We start from the raw sequence: 24,077 nt of genomic DNA, 5'->3' as shown, positions 1-24,077 counted from the left end.
ATTAAACCCAAGGCCTTGAGCATGCTAGTCAGGCACACTGGTCTACATCCCCAACCCTGCTAATTCCTTCTTGACATATGAGGCAGAGCCTCAAACTATACTCTGCAGCTCCTGAGAGTGAAGCCTCACTATAGAAGATACAGAGAAAGAACAGATTAAAAAAGGGACAATTGCTTCCTTATCTAAAACAGGATAGCTCTGGTATTTTCTATCCAAAAAAGAAAAACTTTTCTTTTTTTAATTTTCCTTGTGTTTGTTTGGGCTTGGGTTTTCTGTTATTCACAATATTGTGTCCTAACTAACCCAAAGTTCATCCCTTTTTAAACCACATTCCTTCCTCCAGAAATAAAAACACACTTCACATGCAGCAAGTGCTTTTACTTTTAATGTTATAAAACAATTTTATTTGTAGAAAATGAGGATATGCAAGTACTTTAAAAGACAAAGCTTTGTAGGTAGAAATAATAACCACTTAATGAAAAACAACATACATATAAAAGGGAATCATCCAGAACTTAAAACTGTAGGCAAAAATGGGTTTTCCATTCCTATATTAATACACACGCTATAATTACTTTTCCTAAAACTACCATCAACCACCTGTATTTCTTAAAAAATAAAATAAAAAATAAAAAAATAAATTCAGGAGGCCCGAGTCATCCCCCACCTTGACAGTATCCATAGAAAGAATGGTTTCCAAATTCCCCCCTGCATTTTGCATTTCAGGCTCAAGTTATCTTTTTGAAGGAGAATTCTTTAAGTTCTGTAAAGCATAATCACCCCTTCTCTGATAAAGGTTATCTATTTGAGTAAGGATTTGGTGCTTAAAACCAGGGAGTTCCTAAATTAAAGATATTTCTACAGATGAAGCTTTGGTTATATGAAGAGAATGAGGTGGAATTAATTCTGGGTACATATGAGATTCAAGAGATCAGTCTTCATCAGGCATTTATCAAGGACCTGCAAGAGATTCATGGGTGAAGGAAGCCCTTACTAGTTTGAGTGAGGATGTCTCCCACATACAGGATAATCATAGATGGTAAAACAGAGGGACACAGAAAGTACTGTGTGCAAGGAAAGTTTGCAAGAAACAGAGAGAAGCTCCTATCCAGGTGGACTTGAGGAACAGGGAAGAATTCAACATTTGGAGATGGAAGCAGTTTTCTTAGGTAGAAAGAAGAGCATGAGGAGAGACAGAGAAGAGCAACTACAGGGCAGTTCAGAGGCCATTGTGTGGTCCCACTGGGATGGGACCTATCGTGGAACCAACCACCTTCTCTGAGGGAGCTCTGCTGGGAGTAGATTTGACCTGATGAAGAAGAATTCAGAGATCCTTAGGTGAGGTGGGAAACATACCCATACCAACACTCCAAAGAGGCCATGTTCTTCTACAAGGGAAAACAGTCTAGTAAGAAAAGTCCAAGGCTCTGGGTTTGATTTTTAACTCTGCCACTTAATTCTCAACCTCAGGACCCCAACTGTAAAAAGAGGAGATTAGTATCTTTCCTGTGTATTTTACAGGATTGGCATAAATGTCAGGAGACACAGTGGGCACAAAATAGCATTGTCACCTACTTCCTGGCAGTCATTACAGGGTCATATATGTGATGCTCCCTCAGAACTTGTTATTATTATTCTATTATTACTACTACATAAGAGATCCTGAGGCCAGGAATCATATCATCTTCAAGATTAGAAACACAGTACGTGACTTTTGTGAAAATTAATTCCACCTCATTCTCTCCACATAACCAAATCCTATCCTAATTATAATTAACTAATGAGTAAATGGACCAATAATGTTTAAAATTCTCATACTGAACAATAAAATCAATCTCTTTGCTATGCTGAAAGATGTTGACGGTTCTTTAATTGACTTTTTGACTGTTGGGTCTGGTGGAGGCTCAGAGTGAGTAGTGATCAGTTGGTGTCATGGTAGAGAAGAAAGCCTGTGAAGGTAGAGTCATTAACATTGTCAGCATAGACTCCATTATGGTCTCCATCCCCATACACCTGAAGCCAGACTTGATCGCCCACCTCCAGATGGAGGAGCACAGAGCCAGAGGCCTGGTCCACATTCTTGTCCTGGTACTGGTCATAGGTGAAGAGCGTAGCTTTGTCCTTCTTGAAGAGGCTGACCTTCACATCCTTCATGTAGACTGTGATATGGTAGGAGAAGTAGTACAGCCCAGGAATGTTGCAGTGGAATTTGCCAGTGGTGCCATCATAGTGGTTTTGCTGATTGTAGAAGATCTTGGTAAAACGAATGGGAACATTGGGGATGGTGTCCTTGGTTTCCAGGCCCACACTGAATGCTGACCGGTATACATAAGCACCTTCTCCAGGTTCTCCTTTCCTGCCTGGGATTCCTGGAAAGCCTCGGGGACCTTCAGCCCCAGTCACTCCAATTTCACCAGTGTCACCCTTAGGACCAACAAGACCTAGAGAATGAGAGAATTTCAGTGACCACAGGAAATGGAGCTCTTGTCTAGGTTTTGTCCAGCTAAAGCCATTGTCCCTGGGACCTCCACCCACAGCCTGCCTGACAGAACAAAGAGAAATGTCACCTCATACCCCAGAGCCCAGAGGGTTCTCACAAATAAATCTCCAACCTTATCTCCTATAAGTTTCCATCATAGACTCTCTACCTTTTAACCCTTAGTATACTGGCTCAACCAACTACAGTTTTGCCCTCTATCAGCTGTGTCCATGATGCCCTCTCTCCTCTATTCTGCCTACACATCTTTCAAGGTCTGACTCAAACCCTGCCTTCTCAAAGAAATTTCATATTAATCCAGATCTTCATTGAGCATATTTTCTCTGTTCCACACTTTGGACACTTGTTCACATTCAGTATGGCTTTCTTGTAGTAACCCGTAACAGAGTCTTGTACGTTAGAGTTATCCTCTTAACAAAACCAAGAGTTCTCCGAAACTTGTGAAGAACATTGGAGAGTATGCAGTTACGAGTGGTTGAATGCTGCTGGAAGAAACAGGAATGAAAGAGAAAAGAATAGGAAAAGTGAACATTTGGGGAATAAGAGGATGGGAAAAGGAACAAGGAAGGAGATGCAGGTGGAACGGAGTCAAGGACATTTGGGTTTAAAGGTACCACCTTGTCTCTCCCCTGGACATCCAACTCAAAATCCATTCCACGCTGCTTAATGGTCACATAAGAAAAAAGTGCTGCATCTTGCCTGTGTCTAGGCTTAAGTAATAACTAGTGCTCTCATGTAGCCCTGGAGGCCCTCCTCTACCCAGGAATGATGAAGGAAACAAAAAACCTTGTTCTTACCTGCGTCTCCCTTCTCACCCTTCTCACCAGGGGTGCCATCTCTTCCATCTCGGCCTGGGGTTCCATTATGACCAGGATGCCCTGGGATGCCTGCCATCCAACCTGCACAGGCCCCCTTGGGCATGGGAAGCAGGGCTCCTGGCCCTTCAGTAGTAACATCCTGGGCATGACTAAGCAGGCCTAATAGCAGTAGAAGGGCTTGCAGCAACAGCATCCTGAGTCCTGAAATCAACATGGACACTGTCAGCCATGGGAGAGGCAGTCCCCACAATAGCACACGCAGTCGGGAATGTATAGCACTTAAACCATCTCAGCAGGGTCCACTCCAAGAACTGTCAAGACTTCCTTGACTATTTTAACCTACCTTGATCTCTTTCTACTCCCAAATTTGCAATGCTTAGCATTATTCCTTGTACGAAGTTTCCTTTCCTCAGCAGGAGTGTGAGTTCATGATGGCAGGGATGACTCTCTTCAAATCCCCCATATCTGAGCACAGGACCAGGTACAGGGAATGCTCCAAGAGGCAGCTGGCCAATCACCACTCTTTGAGTTTTCCAAGAATGATGACTCAGATCTGTCCACTCAACTCAACCAACTTCTCTCTCCTTGTCTCCCTTCTTCTTTTTCTTTTCTCCCTCCTTTTCTCTCATTTTCTGTGACTATTCCTCCTTTTTTCTCCCCACACTTCTCTTTCTTCCTCTTCCCCTCTCCTGGGTCATATGTTTGGCCATTTGGTACATGTATACACAGAGCCTCACCTTGAACTAATCAGACAACCAGAGATGTGTTGTCCTATGAGGACATCCACTGATCCTTTGCCTGAGCTACACACCTATCCCTCCTCACTTCCCAAACCCTACTCAGCCTTCAGGACACAGTTTGTATGTCACTTCCTTCAGGAAGTCCTCCTGTCCTCCCTCTCCCATATGGGTTGGTTGTTCCTCCTCTGTTCCCCCAATTTCCTGTCTTACCTCTATTATTACCCTTTTTGCACTCTACTATAATTCCTATTTTGCTCACCTGTTTTTCCATTAAACAGACACCATCGGGCAAGTCTAATATTTTGCAAACACAGAGCAGAAACCAAATAAATATTTTTATAACAAGAGAAAGAAAAAGAGAGAATTAGAGAGGGGAAGAGAAAGAAAGAGAAAAAGAAAGAAGAGAAAAGGAGGGATGGTGGAGTGTATTAAAATGTGTATTCTGGGAGCCCTAGCAGAGAGCTCAAGTGGGATAGGTGTCCAAGGGCCTCCGGTTCCCAGAATCAACCCTCCATAGCCCCCTCCCAGAAGAGGGCCCTATTCAGGCTCCTTATGGACTTTGGACCCCTCCTGGAGTCTGGGAGATCATCATTGGATGATCTTAGATGCCACACTGGTGGCTGGGGTCTTTGTCTCTCCATTTTTCTCTAAACAAGGAGTTAGAAGAAAGAATGGCTGGGTAGGAAATAGGTTCTAGGATCCTGGATCAGAGGTATCACTAAAATCCTCTGTGAGATAAGATGGTGAGTTACAAAAACCTGATTCTAAATGAAATATACTCCATGTCCTTGTTTTACTCCAAAGACTCACTGTTTTTCATGAGTTTGCTGGTCTCTCCTATACTACATGAAGCTTCAGAATAAGATTTGTTTTTAGAATAAACTGCTTCTCTGTGAAGAATGTAGGAAAGACCCTGATTGGCAATCTTACATCAGATTTGCATGGTATCTGGAATACCACTTGTACACCTTTTACCTGGGGCACTATGCTGCCCTCTTCGTGTGGCACAATCAACTCATTTTTCATCTGTATCATATATGTATGTATGTGTGCTTATATATATATGTTTATATTGTGAGTACACATATATGCATGGGTATATGTGTTGCATAAGCTTTTTACAAATTGCAGAAAAGAAAATAATTTCTAATACCAAGAATTTCTGTTTATTTTTATTATTTTATTTTATTTGTGTGTGTGTGTGTGTGTGTGTGTGTGTGGTGCTAGGGATTGAACCCAAGGCCCTGTGCATGCAAGGGAAACACTCTACCAACTGAGCTATATCCCCAGCCCCTCCCTGTTTATTTTTAAATAGTAGAAGTTATACTTTACACAGAAATTTACTCTTCTATATTTGTTTTATCATTTTATAGTTTTTATAACCACCCTTTCTGAATGCTAATCCATCAATGGAGACTTGACAAAAATATACTTGACCGTTCTATTTTGGGGAACTTTCAGTTTAAATTCCTTTAAAATGTCATTTTATATTCTGTAACAAATAATATTACATATCATTTTTAAATGATATTTTAAACACCCATAGGTATACGACTTTTCCTCCAATTATTATTCCAATATAACATATTTCTAGAAGTTCCTGGACCAAGAATGATGAACATTTTTTCAAGTATCTTGATATACATTCCCATACTTGAGCATGTCACTCTGCTGTCCAGTAGCATGTTAGGACCAGCTTTGAATATTATCATGAAAAACACTTTTTTCTTGTTGTTAGTTTAGTGAGCAAAAGAAATGGTATCTCACTGCTATATTTTGCATCCTTGAGTCATTAATGAGTTGTACATTTTATTAAAGTCCTATTTCCTATTTTTTTTGTACCCAGGATTGAACCCAGGGGGGCTTCACCATGGAGCAACACCCCCAGTCCTCTTTATTTTTCATTTTGAGACAAAGTCTCTCTAAGTTGCTTAGTGCCTCACTAAGTTGTTGAAGCTGGCTTGAACCTGTGATCCTCCTGCCTACTCCCCACCTCCAGATCTGCTGTGCATACATCACAATGCCTGGTCTACTTCCTAATTTAATTTCCTTATTCAGATAGCTTTGTTACTCAATTTATCATGAATATAATGTTTACAGATCAACATGTGTGAGCTCTTTGTATTAACACTTTGCCATACATGTTGGGACTGTTTTCTCCGGTATTAGATTATCCTTCTGTTTATCCTAATTTCTATTTATATAGAAGGTTTAGTTTTTACATAGATAATTCTATAGATAGTTTTCTTTGTTTCCAGGTGTTAAATAGTCCTTATCAAAGTTGGGATTAGGTAAATATTTGATTTTCTTCTATTTCTCCTATCATTTGATATATTGAAAGTTTCCTTCTCTAATCCATCTCTGGTTTTGTCTTGATGTAAGCTGTGATCCCAGATATTCAATGATTTTTTCGCCCATTTGAAGACCAACTATTTAAGCTCCTTTAATTAAATTAACATTTCCCTCTCTTTTGATCTGATGCATCATTTATCAAATATCAGGTTCTATTATAATTTTATAAGTAAAGTCAGAATTGAGAATGAGACTGGCAGACAGATAGGAGAAGGAGAGGACAGTGACAAACAAGAGTCACAGAGACCATGGCCGCTCCTTAGGGGTCATAAGTCTCCTTCAATACTCCTTTTCTTATCTGTGTGTGCCTTGATCGCCCTCTACTGAATTTGGAGGACTTGGGAAACAAAATGAGAGGTAGCTCAAGGTTGGTATGTGCCAAAGTTAGAAGAAAGAAGTGAATTAGAGGAGAAGCCAAGAAGAGACCAGCAAAGCCCCCTGTATGTTTCAGAAGGTGCTTGTTCTGAACTTAAGATTTCACGTGTCTTTAAACTTTCCCACTATTTGGCATGCCTGCCCTCTCTTCTTACAACTTTACCAATAAAACTCAGAACTTTGGCTTTATGCTTGTGTTCCGCAGAAATGAGGAAAGAAAAATCTGTGAGGCTCTGCTATTTTCTGTAGGGAGACAGGAGGAGAGAGTCCAGAATGTGCAAACTAGCAGAGGCACCTAAAGATAAAAGGTGGGTTGGTGGTCTACCCCAAATGCTTGGAGGAAATGCAAAGACAGTTCTCTGACTCCTCCCCTTCTCTGAAAAATTGAGATCCTGTTCTCCTAACCTAAGGGAACACCATCTGTCTCCAACACTTCAGTGTTACGGACAGCTTTCTCCAGTTACAGATGTAATCAGTCTGGGTCCTCTGAGGGTGGCATAGGGTAGAGGTGCAGAAAAGGGAAGAGAAAGGAATGAGGACATCAGGACATTTCTGATGCTGAGAGAAGAGTCTGATTGAAGAAGGCTGCATTCCAACCTAATTCTAGATGAAAAATGAGCAGTTGATAACTACTGAAAGTCAATGTAAAGATGCCTCATTTTCAAAAAAAAATACAAAACAATTTGTATTCTTTGTTTAGATAAAGAATTGTTATGCTTTGATTTCCAAAAACGTCTGTTTCTATGGGGAAAACATTATTAAATGAAACTAAGGATTAATCTAAGACTTAATCATTCCTATAAAGAAAAACTTACATGGGTCATAAAGCTAAATCCTAGGACTGCTTATAATCCTTTGCCTGTGGAAAATATTACCTGTAAAATCCCTACCTCATGTAATGTCTCTCTTAATTCTCACAACCATCTTGAGAGACAGTATGGGGTAGAATAAGAAGCGCAGACTCTACAATCTTAGTACCTAGGTGCCAATTATTTGTTCTTACCCTTAATGTGTTATAGTCTTCCAAGTTTGTTGGAGGATTTAATGACCTAGAACATTGGTTTGGTACATGTCAGTGCTCAATAAATGTCAGTTATGACTGAGTCCATTTTGGAGTGAGGAAAACGAGAGGTTAAGTGACTTGCCCAAGATCCCAGAATTAAACACAGAGGATCTGGAAGTCAAACTCTGGTCCTCTGGATCCCCAAAACAGACAGTTCTTCAACATAACCCAGGAGGGAAAGCATTGCAGTCACACACCTTCCCTTTAGTATTTTTCCCCATGGAGTGGGGATGACAGAGGATAGTGTGGAAAGACCTGGCCTGCAAATTATGAAGTAGGAGACCTGGCTTCTCCACCAGGCTCCTTCTCACTCTCTGGGTGTCTTACTTCTCCTACCCACCTTTCCGACTTCATGCACTTTGTCTATAAATATGGGATATTAATTCTTACCTAGCCTATTTCACAATATTGTTATGAAAACCAGTTGGTAGAAAGCATGAAAAAGTATTTTATGAACATATAAAGTGCTCTACAGTAAGTGAGAGAAGAGAAGCAAACAAATATTTTTGGACTACTGTTACATATCCATTTCCCTTCTCCCCATCATTTTCTTTTACTGGTGCATTAGAATTGTACATATGTTGGGTTTTGTTATTACATGTATGTTCATTCACATAATATAGCAATATAATTTGGCCAATATCATTCCCCAGTATTTCGCCTTTCCCTCCTTCCTCTCCCCTGTCCATTTCCTCTACTCTTTTCTCATTTCGCCCATAATGCTAGGAGATAGAACTCGGTTGTCACAAGAGAAATCCAACAATTAGAGAGATTCAGTAATTTCTATCCAAGGATAACAAGCAAATGAGAGCAAAAGTACAATTTGAAACCAAAATCACCACACTGGCCTGATCTTCTTGGCAAACTGTACACAGGCATGAGTTCATTCCCTTTTTAAATTCATAAGGAGATGATCATGATGTGCTTGGGATTTTAAGGGGCCATAGCATGATCTCTCATTTTCCTGTTAAAAATATAAGAGAAATTCCACTTTGACCTGCTGGAATTTATATAGCAACAGCATAATCTTGTGAAATACAAGGACAGGATCCCCTTTGGGACTAGCAAGAGACAGAGCTCTATGGGGGAAGAGGTTGCCAAACTGGTGCCAACTGCTCCAGCAGGAAAAGTCAGAACAGTGCACAAAATCCTCACATCCAGAGCCAAAGTGACCTCAGAAATCATCTATTCACTGTCCTGGTTTTTCATTTTTTTATTCTTTTTTTTTTTAATTGGTTGTTCAAAACATTACAGAGCTCTTGACATATCATATTTCATACATTCAATTCAAGTGGATTATGGGAAGACTGCAGGGAAGGAAGAGGGAAGTATTTATTAGATCCTCACAGAAGCCAGATACCATGCGAGGAGTGTTTACACATCATTTATTTTCACCTTAACAAGAGCTCCCTGAAGGAAGGAAACTGACCCACACTTTAGAGATAAAGAAATAGAGATAAAAGAAGTGATCTCAGAGAAATCTCTGTTACAACTTCCAAAACGGTAAACCATCCACCACTGACCTTCAGACTCTGTTTCCCAATCTGCTAAGTGGGATCATGTGAGAAAAGGTACACAAGAACACTTTGAAATTGGTGAACATCTTTGGCATATCATCTGACTTTATTTCATCCTCCCATACCCCCGCTTTGGACTCTACTTTATAAGAGACCCTCAGACTCAAAAAGGTTGAAATGCTGGCTTCATATCACACAACAATTGGTTAAGTGGCTTGAAATTACTACTCTTAAAAGTTTGAAATAATAAAATATTGGCAATTTTGCATGATAAAGCCTAATGATAAATGGTAGAATCATAAATCTACTCAACTCTGTCTGGTTCCTAGAATTGTCTGAAAGTTTTCACTCAGCCTGAAACAGATGTCAGTAGTCCTAGGCTCGCCACACCCATACACAAACACACGTGCATACGCTCATTCGCTCATACCTTCAAGCAACTGGTAAAGCAAAACATCCTTCCACTGCATTTTTAGGATGAGTCTCTCTCCCCAAGAAGTTTTCCCAATTGAACACTCCTGATCTCCAAAACACATCACTCCTGACCTCAGCCAAGTACCTGGAGTACTGATCCTCTGACTTGGTGAGCAGATAGTAGAGAGTTTGTCCCTGCAGCCACCTTAAAAAGGACAAGAAGCAAGACTGGTGTCTCTCCTTGAGACTTCTCAAGATGTAAGGAAGGGTGACAACAGAGGGCCGCTGATGAAGCTGCAGGGTTTGATTTCTACTGCTCAGTTCCATTAGCCAAGCTGGCGCCACTGTGTTCCTTTGGCCATATTCTGCTAGGATATTCTGCCCCCAACCAGTCAAGACAGAACAAGCCTTACTCCTAACAGAGTCTGGAGGAGTAAATCAAGAATCAAAATCAAGGGCTGGGGATGTGGCTCAAGCGGTAGCGCGCTCGCCTGGTATGCATGCGGGCCCGGGGTTCAATCCTCAGCACCACATACAAACAAAGATGTTGTGTCTGCTGAAAACTAAAAAGTAAATATTAAAATTCTCTCTCTCTCTCTCTCTCTCTCTCTCTCTCTCTCTCTCTCTCTCTCTCTCTCAAGCATGAGGCTTGATTAAAAAGCCAGAACATCTCCATATCAGGGACCTGTGTCCTCTAATCCATGAGGGGCTGCTCCAACTTCTAAATCCCCTACCCCTGCCCACCCCACTCTGACCACCGCTTCTACAGGTTAAAACCACCAGGAAGCTTCAGAGGCAGCACTCTCTGGGACAAATAGGATTGGGCTTGGCAAAGATCAGGCAGATCCAAACGCTCCTCTCAGAAAGCACCTTTCAAAAATGAGATTTCTTATTTCTTATAACTTTCCCAGACTATTTTCTCTTTACCTCACTTGAAACCCTCAATTGCCTGGCAAGATATCCCCATAGCTATGATATTCCCAAATCTACAGACAATGGCCACATCACACTCATCTTTTATCTCATGAACCACCCAGTATGTGGCCAGTAGCACATACCCAACCATCTTTGTTGAACTGAATCAAGTGGCAGAGCCAATTTTAAACTCAAGTCTGAGGTCAAACCTCTACTTAACTTTTCCCAAGCTGCTTCTGCACCTGCTGATTCCTTTGCTGTACCTGGTCAGGCTGAGAAGTGATTTAACCCCTTGTCCTTTATCAAATCTGACTCCATCTGTGGACAAGCCCTCCCATTCACTGACCTTAACCTTTTTCTCAGTAGGCATCCTCCCACAAGTGAATTAGGAAAATTCAAGATGGCACTGGGCTTTTTGGCCAGAAAGAACAATTCTTTCTCTCTTGGAGTTCTGGAGAATTGAGAAAAAATTCTGAGGCCTGTCTGCTTCGACCAGCTCTGCCTTCCCCTGGGTTTTGCCCATAACAAATTCTATACTATGACAGACAGGAAAACCTGGGCACATCCCAGCTAAGGCTGGGCAGTCATCTCCCGCCCCCCAAGCCTGGAACTTAATAGAATTGCTCTTACCCTCTGGTATGGAATCAGACCCACCAACTTAGTCAAGATGGACGGATGTGAGAAGGAGAAGGCCTTCCCTCAAGAGCCTGGTACTCATGGGGGCAGACAGTCCCCACCTCACAAATGTCCTTTCTCATTGGCCAGCCAAGGAAGGGCCAAAGACCAATGAATGGGCACCTTGTCCCTGGCAAGCATCTTGGGTCTTCACCCTAGGGAACCTGGTGCAACCCAGCAGACTCAGGAAGCCAAGTGGATCTTGAGTCAAAACACTCCTGTTCCCACACATTGACCCTTATTTGTGCCTTCTACCACAGCAACAGAAAGCAGGACAGGGGTAAAGACCACAACAGGAAAACAGGACATTTCTGTATCTGAGAGGAAACTTCCTCAAGTAAAATAAATTGCTCAGTTGTCCAAGAGACCTCCTTCTCCCACAGACTTTTCCTAATAAATCAGGGATATTAATTATTATATCACACCCCTGCTTATTGGGCACGATTAAATATGAGATTGTGTGGCTCAGACATCAGGATTTAAGCAGGAAGAACAGCCAGATTGTGCTCGGCATGAGGGTAAGAAATACTCTACTCTCTGACCTGGACCCTGAATTTAGGAAAGACTTTGTGTATTAATTCTAAGAGCTGAGACGAAGGAAAGTTCCCAGGTGGTGTAGGGCTTGGCAAGTTCAAAACATTTAGAGGTCCTGAATTCTCAAAGTTCATGGCCTACATGAAAATCAAATATAATATGACAGAAAACATCTATAAAAGTTGGTATTAGAACACCATATTTCAGGAGTTTCTGGTTCTAAATCTCAGAATAAAGTTTCACAAATAAACTTTATGTGTGTGTTTGGGCCCTGATTTTCCAGTACATTGAGCATAGGTCTAATCTGTCTATTGGGGAACACAGCCCTGGACTGGAACCAGCCTGCAGGACTGGAAACTGCCCCCCACTTAGGTATTCCTATAAGGCTCAGGTTGGAGTGACAACATTCAACACCCTGGTCTCTCTTGACAACTCATGTTTTATTTTTGAAGGGTGGGATCAGAGTTAATTCTTGCAATCCACAAATCCTAATGAATTGATCATGACCCGAGCAGAGGCTCTGGATGCCAGCCACAACTTTAACAGGACATTCAGAAACAAAATGTTCTCAGGTACAGGCTGGGCATGTCACCTGCCCCCTAACCACCACCCCCTACTGACAACACAGACCCTGAGTCCCCCAGAAAAGTCAAGTCCACCAGTAAAATTCTGACCTAAACCCTTGGGCTGCTGCTAATATGCAAATATTTCTAGAAACATCACATTAGGACACAGAAATTGGAAACTTGAGGTCCTTTCCAAGGGCTACTGGCTTACGTAGGGTGCCTGCAAAAATGAGGTTCTATGTACTTTAGCAGATAAATTGTACTAAGGAGAAAACAGAGAAATGGTAGAAACTCTCAGCTACATTACTGGTTTATTTTTATTTATTTATTTTTAAATTTTCTTATTTATGTTTGGTCTGTGTCACTGTTTCTAGGAATGTAAATTTCATGAGAACAGGGGTTTGTCTATCCAAGGCTGTATCCTTCAACCCCTAAAACAGGACCTGGTACAAAGTAAATAAGAATGAATGTCTAATCAATGAATAAGCAAGTGCTCATACTCAATACTCTCTTGGAGATAACTGTGATTTTTCTCCCACTTCACAAATAAAAAACCCAGAGTTCAACCAGAGTGACTTGTTCAAGGCACAGATCCAAGATGTCAACCTAGATCTGTGTGACTACAAAATGCACATGCTTTCTAATAGCTCATGTCCTTTCCCCCTCCTGATGGTCTGAGAAAGCAAGATTCATGTATGTGCTTCAGGGTAGCTTTGGAATGGCAAAAAAGCGGTGGGGTGGGTCGGGGGGGTGGGCATTTTCCTCTACCCTTATGGGAATGCAGCTGGTTTCAGCAGTCTTTATTGCACAAAGGTGGAATGACTTTAGCCCCACAATCACACAAGATTGTGCTGGGTCTGGCTGTCAGCCAGTGACATTGTGAAAGCCTGTTATTTTGTGAGGCCTCAGGGAAATCTGCCATCCACCACAAAGGCCATCATGTGGAAAGAGCAATTCTGGGGCATGCTGGTTTAAAGACTATAACTGGAAAACATTCAATCAGAAATGCCTTGAGGCTAGTTCTTTTCCCAAGACAGAAATGTTGCTATCTAGAATGAAGTAACCACATAAATGTAACCATTTTCTCCAGGGGTCCATGTATTGTTCAAGTCAGCATGTGAACTAGGATACTGAATAACAGGCTAGATGACTCAGTTTCCTTTAACTATGGTAAAGGTAAACTTAACTATATATTTGCCATATATAACTTGCTATATATTTTTGCTTAATCATAATTTTAAAGAATAATCTTAACTGAAATAAGTAAGCGTAATAACCTTATTTTGAAAAATTATACTAAATTTGGAGCACATGGCAGAGTGAGTCAACCCTGCAGCATTCCTGCAGCATCCCTGAGCTATTAGAAAGCATGTAGATTTTGTAGTCACACAGATCTAGGTTGACATCTTGGATTCCATTCCATCCTCCAAATCCCTATAAATAGCTTGAAAGAAAAATTCTTTTTCCTTGAACTGACTATGTTGCTCAGTGGTAGAGCACTTGCCTAACACACATGTGAGGCTCTGGGTTCAATCCCTGACACCGCCAAAAAAAAAAAAAAAGGGAGAAAACAAGTGCCAAATAAGTACATAAAAAGTTATTCAACCTAATTAATCATTTAAGGAAAATATAATTTAAAGCCACAGTGAGATATCACTACATAGCTGGTAGAATGGCTAAAATAAAAAATAGTGAGAAATATCATAGTGGTAGATTTGTGTTATTACACAACTGTAAAAATGGCAGAGTGAGTCCACCCTGTGGACTAGTGAGAATATGAAACACTAAGAATGAAACTTAATGTAAGCTATGTGTTGGATTTTAGGTGATTAAAAGAAAAAGTGTGGGTAAAATAGATAATATATATTTAAAATTAGAAATAATGAGAATACTACATTTGGTCAAGAGTGCATAAAAATGGATCACTCACAAAAAATGGAAATGGAAAATGATATATCCACTCTGAAAAATAATTCAGCAGTTTCTTAAAAAATTAAATAGCAGTCATACTCCTCTAGCTTGAAAAGATGCTCCCAGTTTCAAAGTTGTTCTTTAAAATAAACAGCTTTTCTTTTTTTCTTTTTTGAGATGGGGGGGTCTCACTATGTTGCCCAGGTTGGCCTTGAACTCCTGGGCTCAAAGGATCCTCCTGCCTCAGTCTTCCCAGTAGCTGAGACTCTACCAGTGAACTGCATCCCAGTAATTTGGGATGAGCTACATCCCCAAATTTTTAAAGGACATTGTGTCCTTTGAAAAACAAAATAATTTGTTTTGTTTTGTTTTGTTTTTTGTCAAATGAAAGAATTAAAAAAGAAAATCATGAACATTCTATACAGAGACATGTTTTATTTATTTATTTGGTACTGAAAATTGAACCCAGGGGTTATTTGAGCTACATTCCTAGCACTTTGTTTTGTTTTCAGAAAGGGTCTGGCTAAGTTTCTTAGGGCCTTGCTAAATTGCTGAGGCTGATATGGAACTTCCAATCTTCCTGCCTCTACCTCTGAAGTAGTTGGAATTACAGGTGTGCACCCACCTTGCTGGCTCATATTTTAAAGAATAACCTTGGAACTGGGAAGGGGAGGAGGTATGGCAGTAGGAAAGTTGGTGGAACAAGAGGAACAACATTACCCTAAGTACATGTATTACTGCACATATGGTGCGACTCTACATCGTGTGCAACCAGAGGAATGAAAAGTTGTGCTCCATTTTTGTACAATGAGTGGAAAAGCTTTCTGTTGTCGTGTATAACTGATTAGAACTAATAAAAAATAAATTTAAAAAATCTTTCCATCCTCACGCTGACAGGGAGCTACTGTAGAGAAGGACTTCACACACATGTTGGCCAAGCACAGAGATGCTAATGTGGTGATGAGAGCTCCGGACTAAGAGTTGGAGCCTCTGGATTCTAGCCCCTGCTGAGCTGCAGGCTGGTGGTGGGGCGACTACCGCACATATTAATACATGTAGCTATAAGAAATAAGATGGAAATGGTCTCTCATTAGGAACTACAATTCCCACTCCTCCTTGAAGCTAGAAGTGACCATATGACTAAGTTTTTACCAATGAATGTGAAAGAATGTGATGTGTGCCACTTCTGAGTTGAGTCATAAAGTACCGGACATGTGATCCATTCGTCTATTTTCCCCACTTGTGGACATAGATATGGCTGTGACAGAGTTTTAACCACATTGATAAAGAAATTGTTCTGAGGGACAATGAGAACCCAGATGAAGAAACTTGGATAAATCTTGAGTAACTGTTTGAAGCAGTCTTGGTCTCTACCCTGGACTCTGCATGAAATAGAAACATTGTTTAAGTCATTATGTCATTGGTTCTTTTTGTTAGAGCAGCTTAGTAATACACAGAGCAGGTGGCATTATACAAAGGAATGAGTTCTGCAGTGAAAAAGTTTGAGAAATGATTGGGTTAAAAAAAAAAAAAAAGTAGGGCTTGTGGTGTAGCTCAGTTGTGGAGAACTTTGCCTAGTATATGTGAGGCCTGGGTTCAATTGCCAGTACCACAAAGGACAAGAAAAGAAAAAGTATGCAGTCTTCTTTCCTATAAGATTTCTCTGAGCCTAGACAGATGTTGTCGTTGTTGTTGTTGTTGTTGTTCTCATGCAACAGCTTAAGGGAGAAGATTGTTGATCTCTTGCATTGTTGTTTTGTTTTGTTTTGTTTTTTGGTACAGGAGATTGAGCTCAGGGGCACTCAAACACTGAGCCACATCCCCAACCCTATTTTGTATTGTATGTAGAGACAGGGTCTCGCTGAGTTGCTTAGTGCCTTGCCATTGTTGAGGCTGGTTTTGAACTTGCGCTGATCCCCTTGCCTCAGCCTCCTGAGCCTCTGGGATTACAGGCGTGCGCCACCACGACTGGCTGATCTCTTGCACTTTCTTGCTGATTCTGAAAAACACTCTGGAAATGCTATTTTGGATGATTTCTCTTTGCTCTAAATATTGCACAATGCACAGTTAGAATTTAGTGTATACTCAGAACACCAAATTGTACAGAATCAGGGCTTCCTTTAGTCCAACCACTTCAGCTAAAGCATGTTACCAGATTTCCTCTAGGGAACAATAGGCCATATTATAAAATCATGAAGGATATGAACAATTCTTGCAAAAGTTTTAGGAAACTTGCATCTCATTTTTCTGAATTTCTCCTTATTCAAACAAGTGAAACAATGACAGAAGTTTTACCCACAGAAGAGTTGTCTTTGTCTTTTTTTTTTCTTCGTACTTTCAGAGGGTTTTACCACACACAAAAAATAAAATGTCCCACAACCATAATCCAGTCAGCAACTATCTCTGGGTGGCTACTCTGGGAAAGGCCCTGGAGAAGAGGACACATGTACACTGGAAGGACAGAGTGGGCAAAGCACCTGGGGACAGCGCCGGGGACATCCAACAATGACTGGGACTGCAAAGGCTCCTCTTGTCTCCCATCTATAATGTATGACCTGCAGAAAGTCTCCTCTTGGGAAGTCAGGGAGGTTCTGGTACTTTGTCCTTTGCCAGTGCAATCAAGTATGAACATTTTTATAGATTCATCAAAGAGCTTAGGTCCACTGAGGAAGTTGAAGTCACACAAATCCCAGCCTGTTCATGGCATCCCCACCTAGGCTCAGTGCTGACCACAATAAAATTCAGAGCCCAAACTACTCACCGCTCCCTTTAGCTTGGGAACCTGTGCTGCTCCCGCCCTGCCCCGAAAGCCTTATTTCATGATTAATAATTTTTTTCATACCCTCTTGTTCTGTATGTGGCATTCTCAGTCTGGTCATTGGAATTGTTTTTAGCAAGTGGGGAAGGTTTGATCCCATCCCCCTCTGAGCAATCACAAAATATTAATTTTCTGATTTTTTGAAACATACTCTATCATCAAGAAAGATGTTTTGTTGTTAGAGGGCAGTAGAGTATGGACCCACAACATTGTTTCACTTTCTGAAAAGTTCAAAATAGAACCCTTAGATGGACAATTATTCCAAGGAGCCCCTTCCTAAAAAAGCTGTCCCTTAATCTTTTCTTTCTCTCTCTTAATCGCCTACTCAAAGGGTTTCTTTAAGAACAAAGAGAGATACATTATTTTTGTTTTCTTGATTTCTAAAGTAGTTTTCTTGAGACTCCCAAGAGACACTGCTCTCAATTAGTTGACCAACTCCATTCCAGAAACAATTGGAGGACTGAATACTCACCTAGATCCTGTGTCCAGGGAAAACTTAAAATCAAACCATCCCTAATGATTACAAAACAAACTAAATCCAAAGCTTACCCAAAACTAGGTAACTGCAAGAATGCTGGTTGCAAGCTCTGATTTCCCAGCTTTCAGCCCACCCTTCTATTCTCTGCTTTGAAGGGTAAGGGAGAGGAGGGGAATGAACCCCTTCAGGATACTGTCAACCTTCCCCTAGTAGCATATCTACTCTGAGTGCCACATCGAGCTCCAGCACCACCAGTGGATCAAGGTGGCCATTTTTCCAACAATCATATAACTAACTCCTTGCCCTTTTCTGCTAGCCATGCTCCTCCATGGAGCTCTGCATGCAACTCCAGGACCTCAGACCCTGAGTCCTGAGCCACCTGTGCCATAATTATCACCTCCTCAGAGGACTAGTGCCAGCCATGAGCCACCTCCACAAACTCTGGATTTTGATGATTCCAACATCTGTCCTTCGCTCTTAGCTCTTGGAGCTATAGCTGCTTCTTACAATTGAAATCTGCATGATACATCAATATTTCCTTGTTGCATCTTTTGAGTTCTCCAATAGCAGGGTAATAATTCTTTATATTTAATAATGTGTTGAAATAATCAGTATGGTGTCTCTGTCGGTTGTTGGAACTTGACTGATAGATAGTACAGTTGACCTTCCATATTCCATATTCCTCTGAGGAGTCAGTCAATTGCAGAGAGAAAACATTTCAAATTCTGTCTGGTCTAAACATACACAGAATTCTTATTGCCATTATTCTCTGAACAGTACAGCATAACCACTATTTATATAGTATTTATATTGTGTTGGGTATTATACATAATCTAGAGATGATTTAAAGTATATAGGAGGATATGCATGGGATATATGCAAAACTACACTATTTTTCATAAGGAACTTGAGCATCCACAGATTTGGGTATGCACAGGAAATCTGGAATCAAGCCTCTGCAGATATCAAGGAAAACAAAGCAATTCTGAAAATAAATATACCTTAAAACTAAGTAAGTAAAAAATAAAGAACAGGAAAAAAGTAATAAGCAAAAAAGTAAATAACTGATAATCAATAACTCTGAAGATAACTCAAAAGCTGAATAGGTTGAGGCCTATTCAACCTACTCTGAAAAGAAAAAGCTCACTATTAAATACCTGGAAATAACTTTAAAAATAAGCAACCAAAAGCTAAATAATTCAAAACTAAGTAAATGTAAAAATAACTCAAAACTACAATAACTAAAAAGTTATGCTGCAAATAACTCAGAATCAAATAACCTCAAAATCAAACAGACAAAAACAAAAATTAACTCAAAACTACAAATGAAAATAGACTATGAAAAATAAATAATCCAAGTCTCATAAGAAATAATTAGAAATAAACCATTCTAAAGCTCTTTGATTCACAAGTATGAATCCCTCAAAATGAAGTAATTACAAATAACTGAAAACAAATTTGAAAAAGTAAGTTTTAAAAAAGTAACTGAGGACTATAAAATTAAGTTACTGGAAAAGAAAAGAGCTACACTTAAATGAAAATAAAATTAAAAGCAAATACACGAAGCTATAAAGCCAATATTTAAACCAACAAATCTAAACGTTAAGTCTCTCAGCGGTTAACCTGGAGTCATTATGTCTGAAACTAAGCCATCTGGGCACTAAGTGCCGCGTGAAACAGGTGTCGCCCACTGGCGAGTGACAGCAGCCCCATGCAGGCTCTGGTACCTGCTGGACTCGGCGGAACCCCAGGAACCCGCGCGCCGGTGTAGGCGCGTGCAGCTGCCCCCAGGTTCTCGGGCCCCTGAGCTGGGACCCCCGGGGCGCTCAGCCTTGGGCTCCCCGCCAGGGGCTGCAGACCCGTGGCGCCGAGGCCGGCTCTCTGCTTTCTGCTGAAGGAACGCGCTGCGTTCGTCCCCATCACGGCAGCCCCTCCCCGGGATGCAGACAACACTGGCGGCCAAGGAGCGAAGGAAGCCTGCGACAAGGGTCAGTTTTCCGCGGAGGAGGGTCTCGGGCTTGCTGCGATCGCCCGCACTGCCTGCGCCTGGACACCCGTCGTCTCCCCCGCAGGAACGGGCAGGCCAGGGGACACCCCAGCGCGCCCCTCGGTGCTGCTCAGTGCCCTGAAATGCCAAGAAGAAAGTCAGAGAAGCCCTGGCAACAGATTGGCTTACACTTCTTGTCCAAATCTCAGCCACCTTCTCCCCCAGGCCCTATACTGCTCACCTGGGCTTTGGTAGGGCAGAGATGGGTGGTGGGATGGGGGTGGTCCCTCTGTGGTCTTCAGGTTGCTTTTGAAGTTCTGAAATGCTGTAACTGAGAAAAAAACGCCTACATGGTGTTCATAGTCCTACCTCCCTGTTTCTCCAAGGAAACCACCATTTTTTTTTTTATTTGACAACTTTCTTACCATCCCTCTTTCTTTGCTTCCTTTTCTTGTGTCTAATTAATGTTCATTTCTGACTGGACACAGTAGCACACACCTGTAATCCCAGTGTGCTCTGGAGGTTGAGACAGAAGTATCACAACAATTCAAGGTCAGTCTCAGCAACTTAGTGAGACCCTGTCTCAAAAAAAAAAAAAAAAAAAAAAAAGTGGTAGAACACCACTTCATCCCATCCCCAGTAAAGAAAATATGTGAGAAAATCAGAGGAACACGCAGGTGCATCCTGCCTCTGTCTACATGACTTGATTAGATAATCTCTGGCATCTATGCACACCTGTTAATATCCTGGGCCTGTTAGACACTGTGGGGAACAGCATTCACTACCAAATACTGAACAACTGCCTTGTGCCTGGTGGATGTTAGGTGTTTCTCAAAATTTAATCCTCACAACAACCCGATAGGGGTCTTAACCCCAATTATGGATGGGGAAACAGATAAGATAGTAATAGTCACTTGGCCAAGTTCTGCAGCTGGATTCTACATTCCTGCTATCTCCACTCCAAATATGAGTGGTCTCTGTTCCCATACTCCTCAGATGTCAGGTCAGGGATCTGAGCATCTGCATAAAGGGCAGCCTCAGGCTTAGGGTCAGCAAAGTAACATCTCTAGGAGTGAAAGTGCCAGACACTTTCTATTCAGATGAGGATCAAGGGAAGGTTTGGGGCAGGCCATGAAAGGTGAGCAAGACTGCAGAGGGAGACATTCTGGGCAGACAGGAACAGAGCAGAAGGATCCTGCAACTGGCGGTGGGGGAACAGTTACCTGAGCAGGCAGTGAGGCAGTGGAGGCTCCCTTCCTTTTGCTCAGAGGTAACCCCACCCCAAGCTACATCTGGGGCCAGACCCTCCCCAGAGAAGGTCAGAAGAGCTGTATGAGGAACATGGGACACAGCCAGGCAGTGCCTCCTAGAAACCCTCTAGAAATTCCCCCTAATACTCCAAAAGCAGCTTGACTTACTTCTCTCAGATTGAATCAGCAATTGAAGCTGCAGAATTGATGTTGAGTTAGCAGGCATGAAAACATTAACCTCCAGAGCTTTGAGATGCACGGGTACATTGTCAATGAACACTATTTTTTTTTTTTTTGGTGGGGGTACCAGGGATTAAACCCACGGATGCTTAACCACTGAGCCACATCTCCTATATTTTATTTAGAAACAGGGTCTCTTCAGTTACTTAGGGCTTTGGGAAGTTACTGAGGCTGGCTTTGAACATGCCACAACAGTCAGAGAGCAGTAATAATTTGAAATGAATCTTTTTTTCTGAGCTACAGATCTCAACAATTGGTTTAAAATAGTCAGTAAACCATCTTGTAAACACATGTGCCATCAACCTTTATTATTCCATTTCTAGAGCACAGGCTGAATAGGTTTAGTGTAATTTTTTTTTTTTTTTGTACTAGGGTTTGAACCCAGGGGTGCTCAGTCACTGATCCAAATTCCCAGCCCTTTTTATTTTTAATTTTGAGACAGGGTCTCACTAAATTGCTAGGGTCTCAGTTGCTGAGGCTGGCCTTGAACTTGAAATCCTCCTGCTTCAGCTTCCTGAGTCACTGGGATTACATATATGTGCCACTGCACTAATTCTTAAGGTCTCTGGGATTTCAGAATGGTGAATGAGCATTGGCTTCTGCTTCAAGTCACCATCTACACTAGCACCTAACTATAGTCAGTCTGTTCTTTGAAGCTTTGAAGCTAGGCATTGACTTCTACTCTGTAGCTATGAATTTCCTAGATGGCCTCTTTTTCCAGCATAAGGCTGCTTTTTCTACACTGAAAATGTGTTGCTTACCAGAGCCACCTTTGCCAATGCTCTTGGCTCAACTTCTGGGTGACTTGCTGTTCCTCCATCTGTTCTGGCTGCTTCATCTTGCACTGCTGTCATATCACGTCATGTAGATGGCTTCTTTCCTTAAACTTCATAAGCCAAACTCTAAACTTCAAACTTTTCTTCTGCAGCCTCTCACTTCTCTCAACTTTCATTCATTTGAAGGGGGATTAGGGAGGATCTTGCTCTGGATTAGGCTTTGGCTAATTTAGCTAATTAGGTTTTTGCTAAGAGCCATAGCCAAGTAATATGATGCATGGCATTTTTGGTTGAAAGGTGACACCAGCAAGCCATTGAGATGATATGATTATGTTAAGATCTGCATTCATATGGATATTGGACTCCTGCTGTTCACCTAGGCCTGCTAGGGACTCCTGAAGAGTTCCCATTGGTTGGGGAAGTGCGGTAGGAGGGAATTCCAGAGGAGGAACTTCCTTTTGGGTTCCGGGAGAACACCGCGTGCGTCAGTCGGCAATCTTCCCGGGAGCCTACTGGGCATTGGCGGCAGTTTCAAAAATAAAGTTTGTTCCTCCTTGAGTGGCTTGTGATTTTGTGCCCAGCCAGACTGCAGCAGGTTTTGGAACATCGTGGCTGGTTTGATCATCTATCCAAATGCTCCAGGTTTCTCCGAATCAGCAATAAAAGGGTTTCACTGTATATCCTTCATGTGTTCACTGGAGGAGCACTTTGACTTCCTTCAAGAATTTTTTGTTACATTCATAATTTGGCTTTAGTGCAAGAGGCCTAGTTTGGATCCACTCTTCTCTTTGGTCTACATGCCTTCCTCACTAGGCCTAATCATTTTTGGATTTTGATTTGAAGTGAGAGATGTGCCTCTCTTTCATTCAGTTGAACACTTAGAGGCACATTGCTGGGTTGATTGGCCTAATTTCAATATTACTGTCTCAAGGAACAGAGTGTCCCAAGGAGAGGGAGAGAGCCAGGGAAACGACTGGTTGGTAGAGCAGTCACAACACTCACAAGGTTTATCATCATAGGCACAGTTCTTGGTGCCAAAAACAGAGTAATAACCTCAAAGATCAACAATCACAGATCACCATAACAACTACAATAAAAATTTTAAAATTTGAAATAATGCAAAAGTTGCCAAAATCTGAAACAGAGACATGAAGTGAGCACATGCTGTTGGAAAACTTGTTCCAACAGACTTGCTAGATGCTCTGTGCCACAGACCTTAAATTTGTTTTAAAAATGCAGTTACCTACAAAGTGCAGTAAGTCAAAGCACAATAAAATGGAGTTGGGGTGTAGCTCAGTGGTACAGCATGTGCTTAGCATGCTGGAGGACCTGGATTCAGTCCCCAGCATGCACACACACAATTCTGAAATAAGTTATGCCTGTATTAAAACAAGTCTTACACAGTATTGTCTTCAGCATGAGTGATGCCTTTTAATGGTTTGCATTCTGTTATTTCATTTTTTAAATGATGTTCCAGATCACTGAGTCAATTTTATGACCTGCTAACATGTTATATAATCCATGGTTAGCAAAGCAGCATTTTAGGATCAGGCAGAAGGATAAAGAAAGAAAGAAAGAAAGAAAGAAAGGAAGGAAGGAAGGAAGGAAGGAAGGAAGGAAGGAAGGAAGCGAAGCAAGAGGGGAATGGCAAGGGCAAAGGAAAGGAAGAACAGAGACAGGACAGGACAGAGTGGAGAAAGTGTTCATTGGGAGGTGGCAGAAAGTCCCACAGATGCCTGCCATGTTGTCCCTTCACAGAAACTTCACCCCACTCTATATGCACTTAGCTCTGTCACTTCCATTGTATCCTGGGCTACTTGATCAAAAGGACAATATCCTCTCATCTAGCAGAGGAATTCTTAGAATCAATAAAGCCTTAGGGAATACCCTCCAGTTTAAAATATTCTCATTTTTCAAGAAAGGAAACTGACTCCCAAGAATCAGTTGACCAGACAATGATTATTCACCACTAGGCACTGAGCACAGTTGAGATTTGCTCAAGGAGAGTCACAGGCATCCATTTTTATTTCTAAAGCAAAAGCAACTATGTCTATTTTGGAGAATTAATGGAAAGATTAATAAAATGTACAAGAACAAGTGTTTGCCACATCATAGAAGCTCAATAAATAGCATCTGCTAGTATTATTGTTA

General features: G+C 41.4%; 1 protein-coding gene across 2 annotated transcripts; it reads right to left on the bottom strand.

Annotated features, from left to right (window-relative positions):
- Positions 1–363: 363 nt before the first annotated feature.
- On the bottom strand, positions 364–11,420 carry Adipoq (adiponectin, C1Q and collagen domain containing). 2 transcript variants are annotated; one of them, XM_076868568.2, is made up of 3 exons: positions 11,322–11,420; positions 3,295–3,516; positions 364–2,441 (listed from the first exon to the last, which is right to left on the bottom strand). In XM_076868568.2, the coding sequence occupies exons 2-3, from the start codon at positions 3,506–3,508 to the stop codon at positions 1,921–1,923; spliced, it is 735 nt and encodes a 244-aa protein (XP_076724683.1). In that variant the 5' UTR covers positions 3,509–3,516; positions 11,322–11,420; the 3' UTR covers positions 364–1,920. The 2 variants fall into 2 exon arrangements, with proteins under 2 accessions (XP_076724683.1, XP_076724682.1); XM_076868567.2 differs by lacking the exon at positions 11,322–11,420 and adding an exon at positions 3,659–10,481.
- Between the last annotated feature and the right edge of the window lie 12,657 nt (positions 11,421–24,077).

Source organism: Callospermophilus lateralis, chromosome 10 (genome assembly GCF_048772815.1).
Source record: "Callospermophilus lateralis isolate mCalLat2 chromosome 10, mCalLat2.hap1, whole genome shotgun sequence".
In the NCBI taxonomy this organism is placed as follows: domain Eukaryota; kingdom Metazoa; phylum Chordata; class Mammalia; order Rodentia; family Sciuridae; genus Callospermophilus; species Callospermophilus lateralis.
Note: the sequence above shows the minus strand (reverse complement) of the source record. Positions and strands in the feature narration are given on the sequence as shown.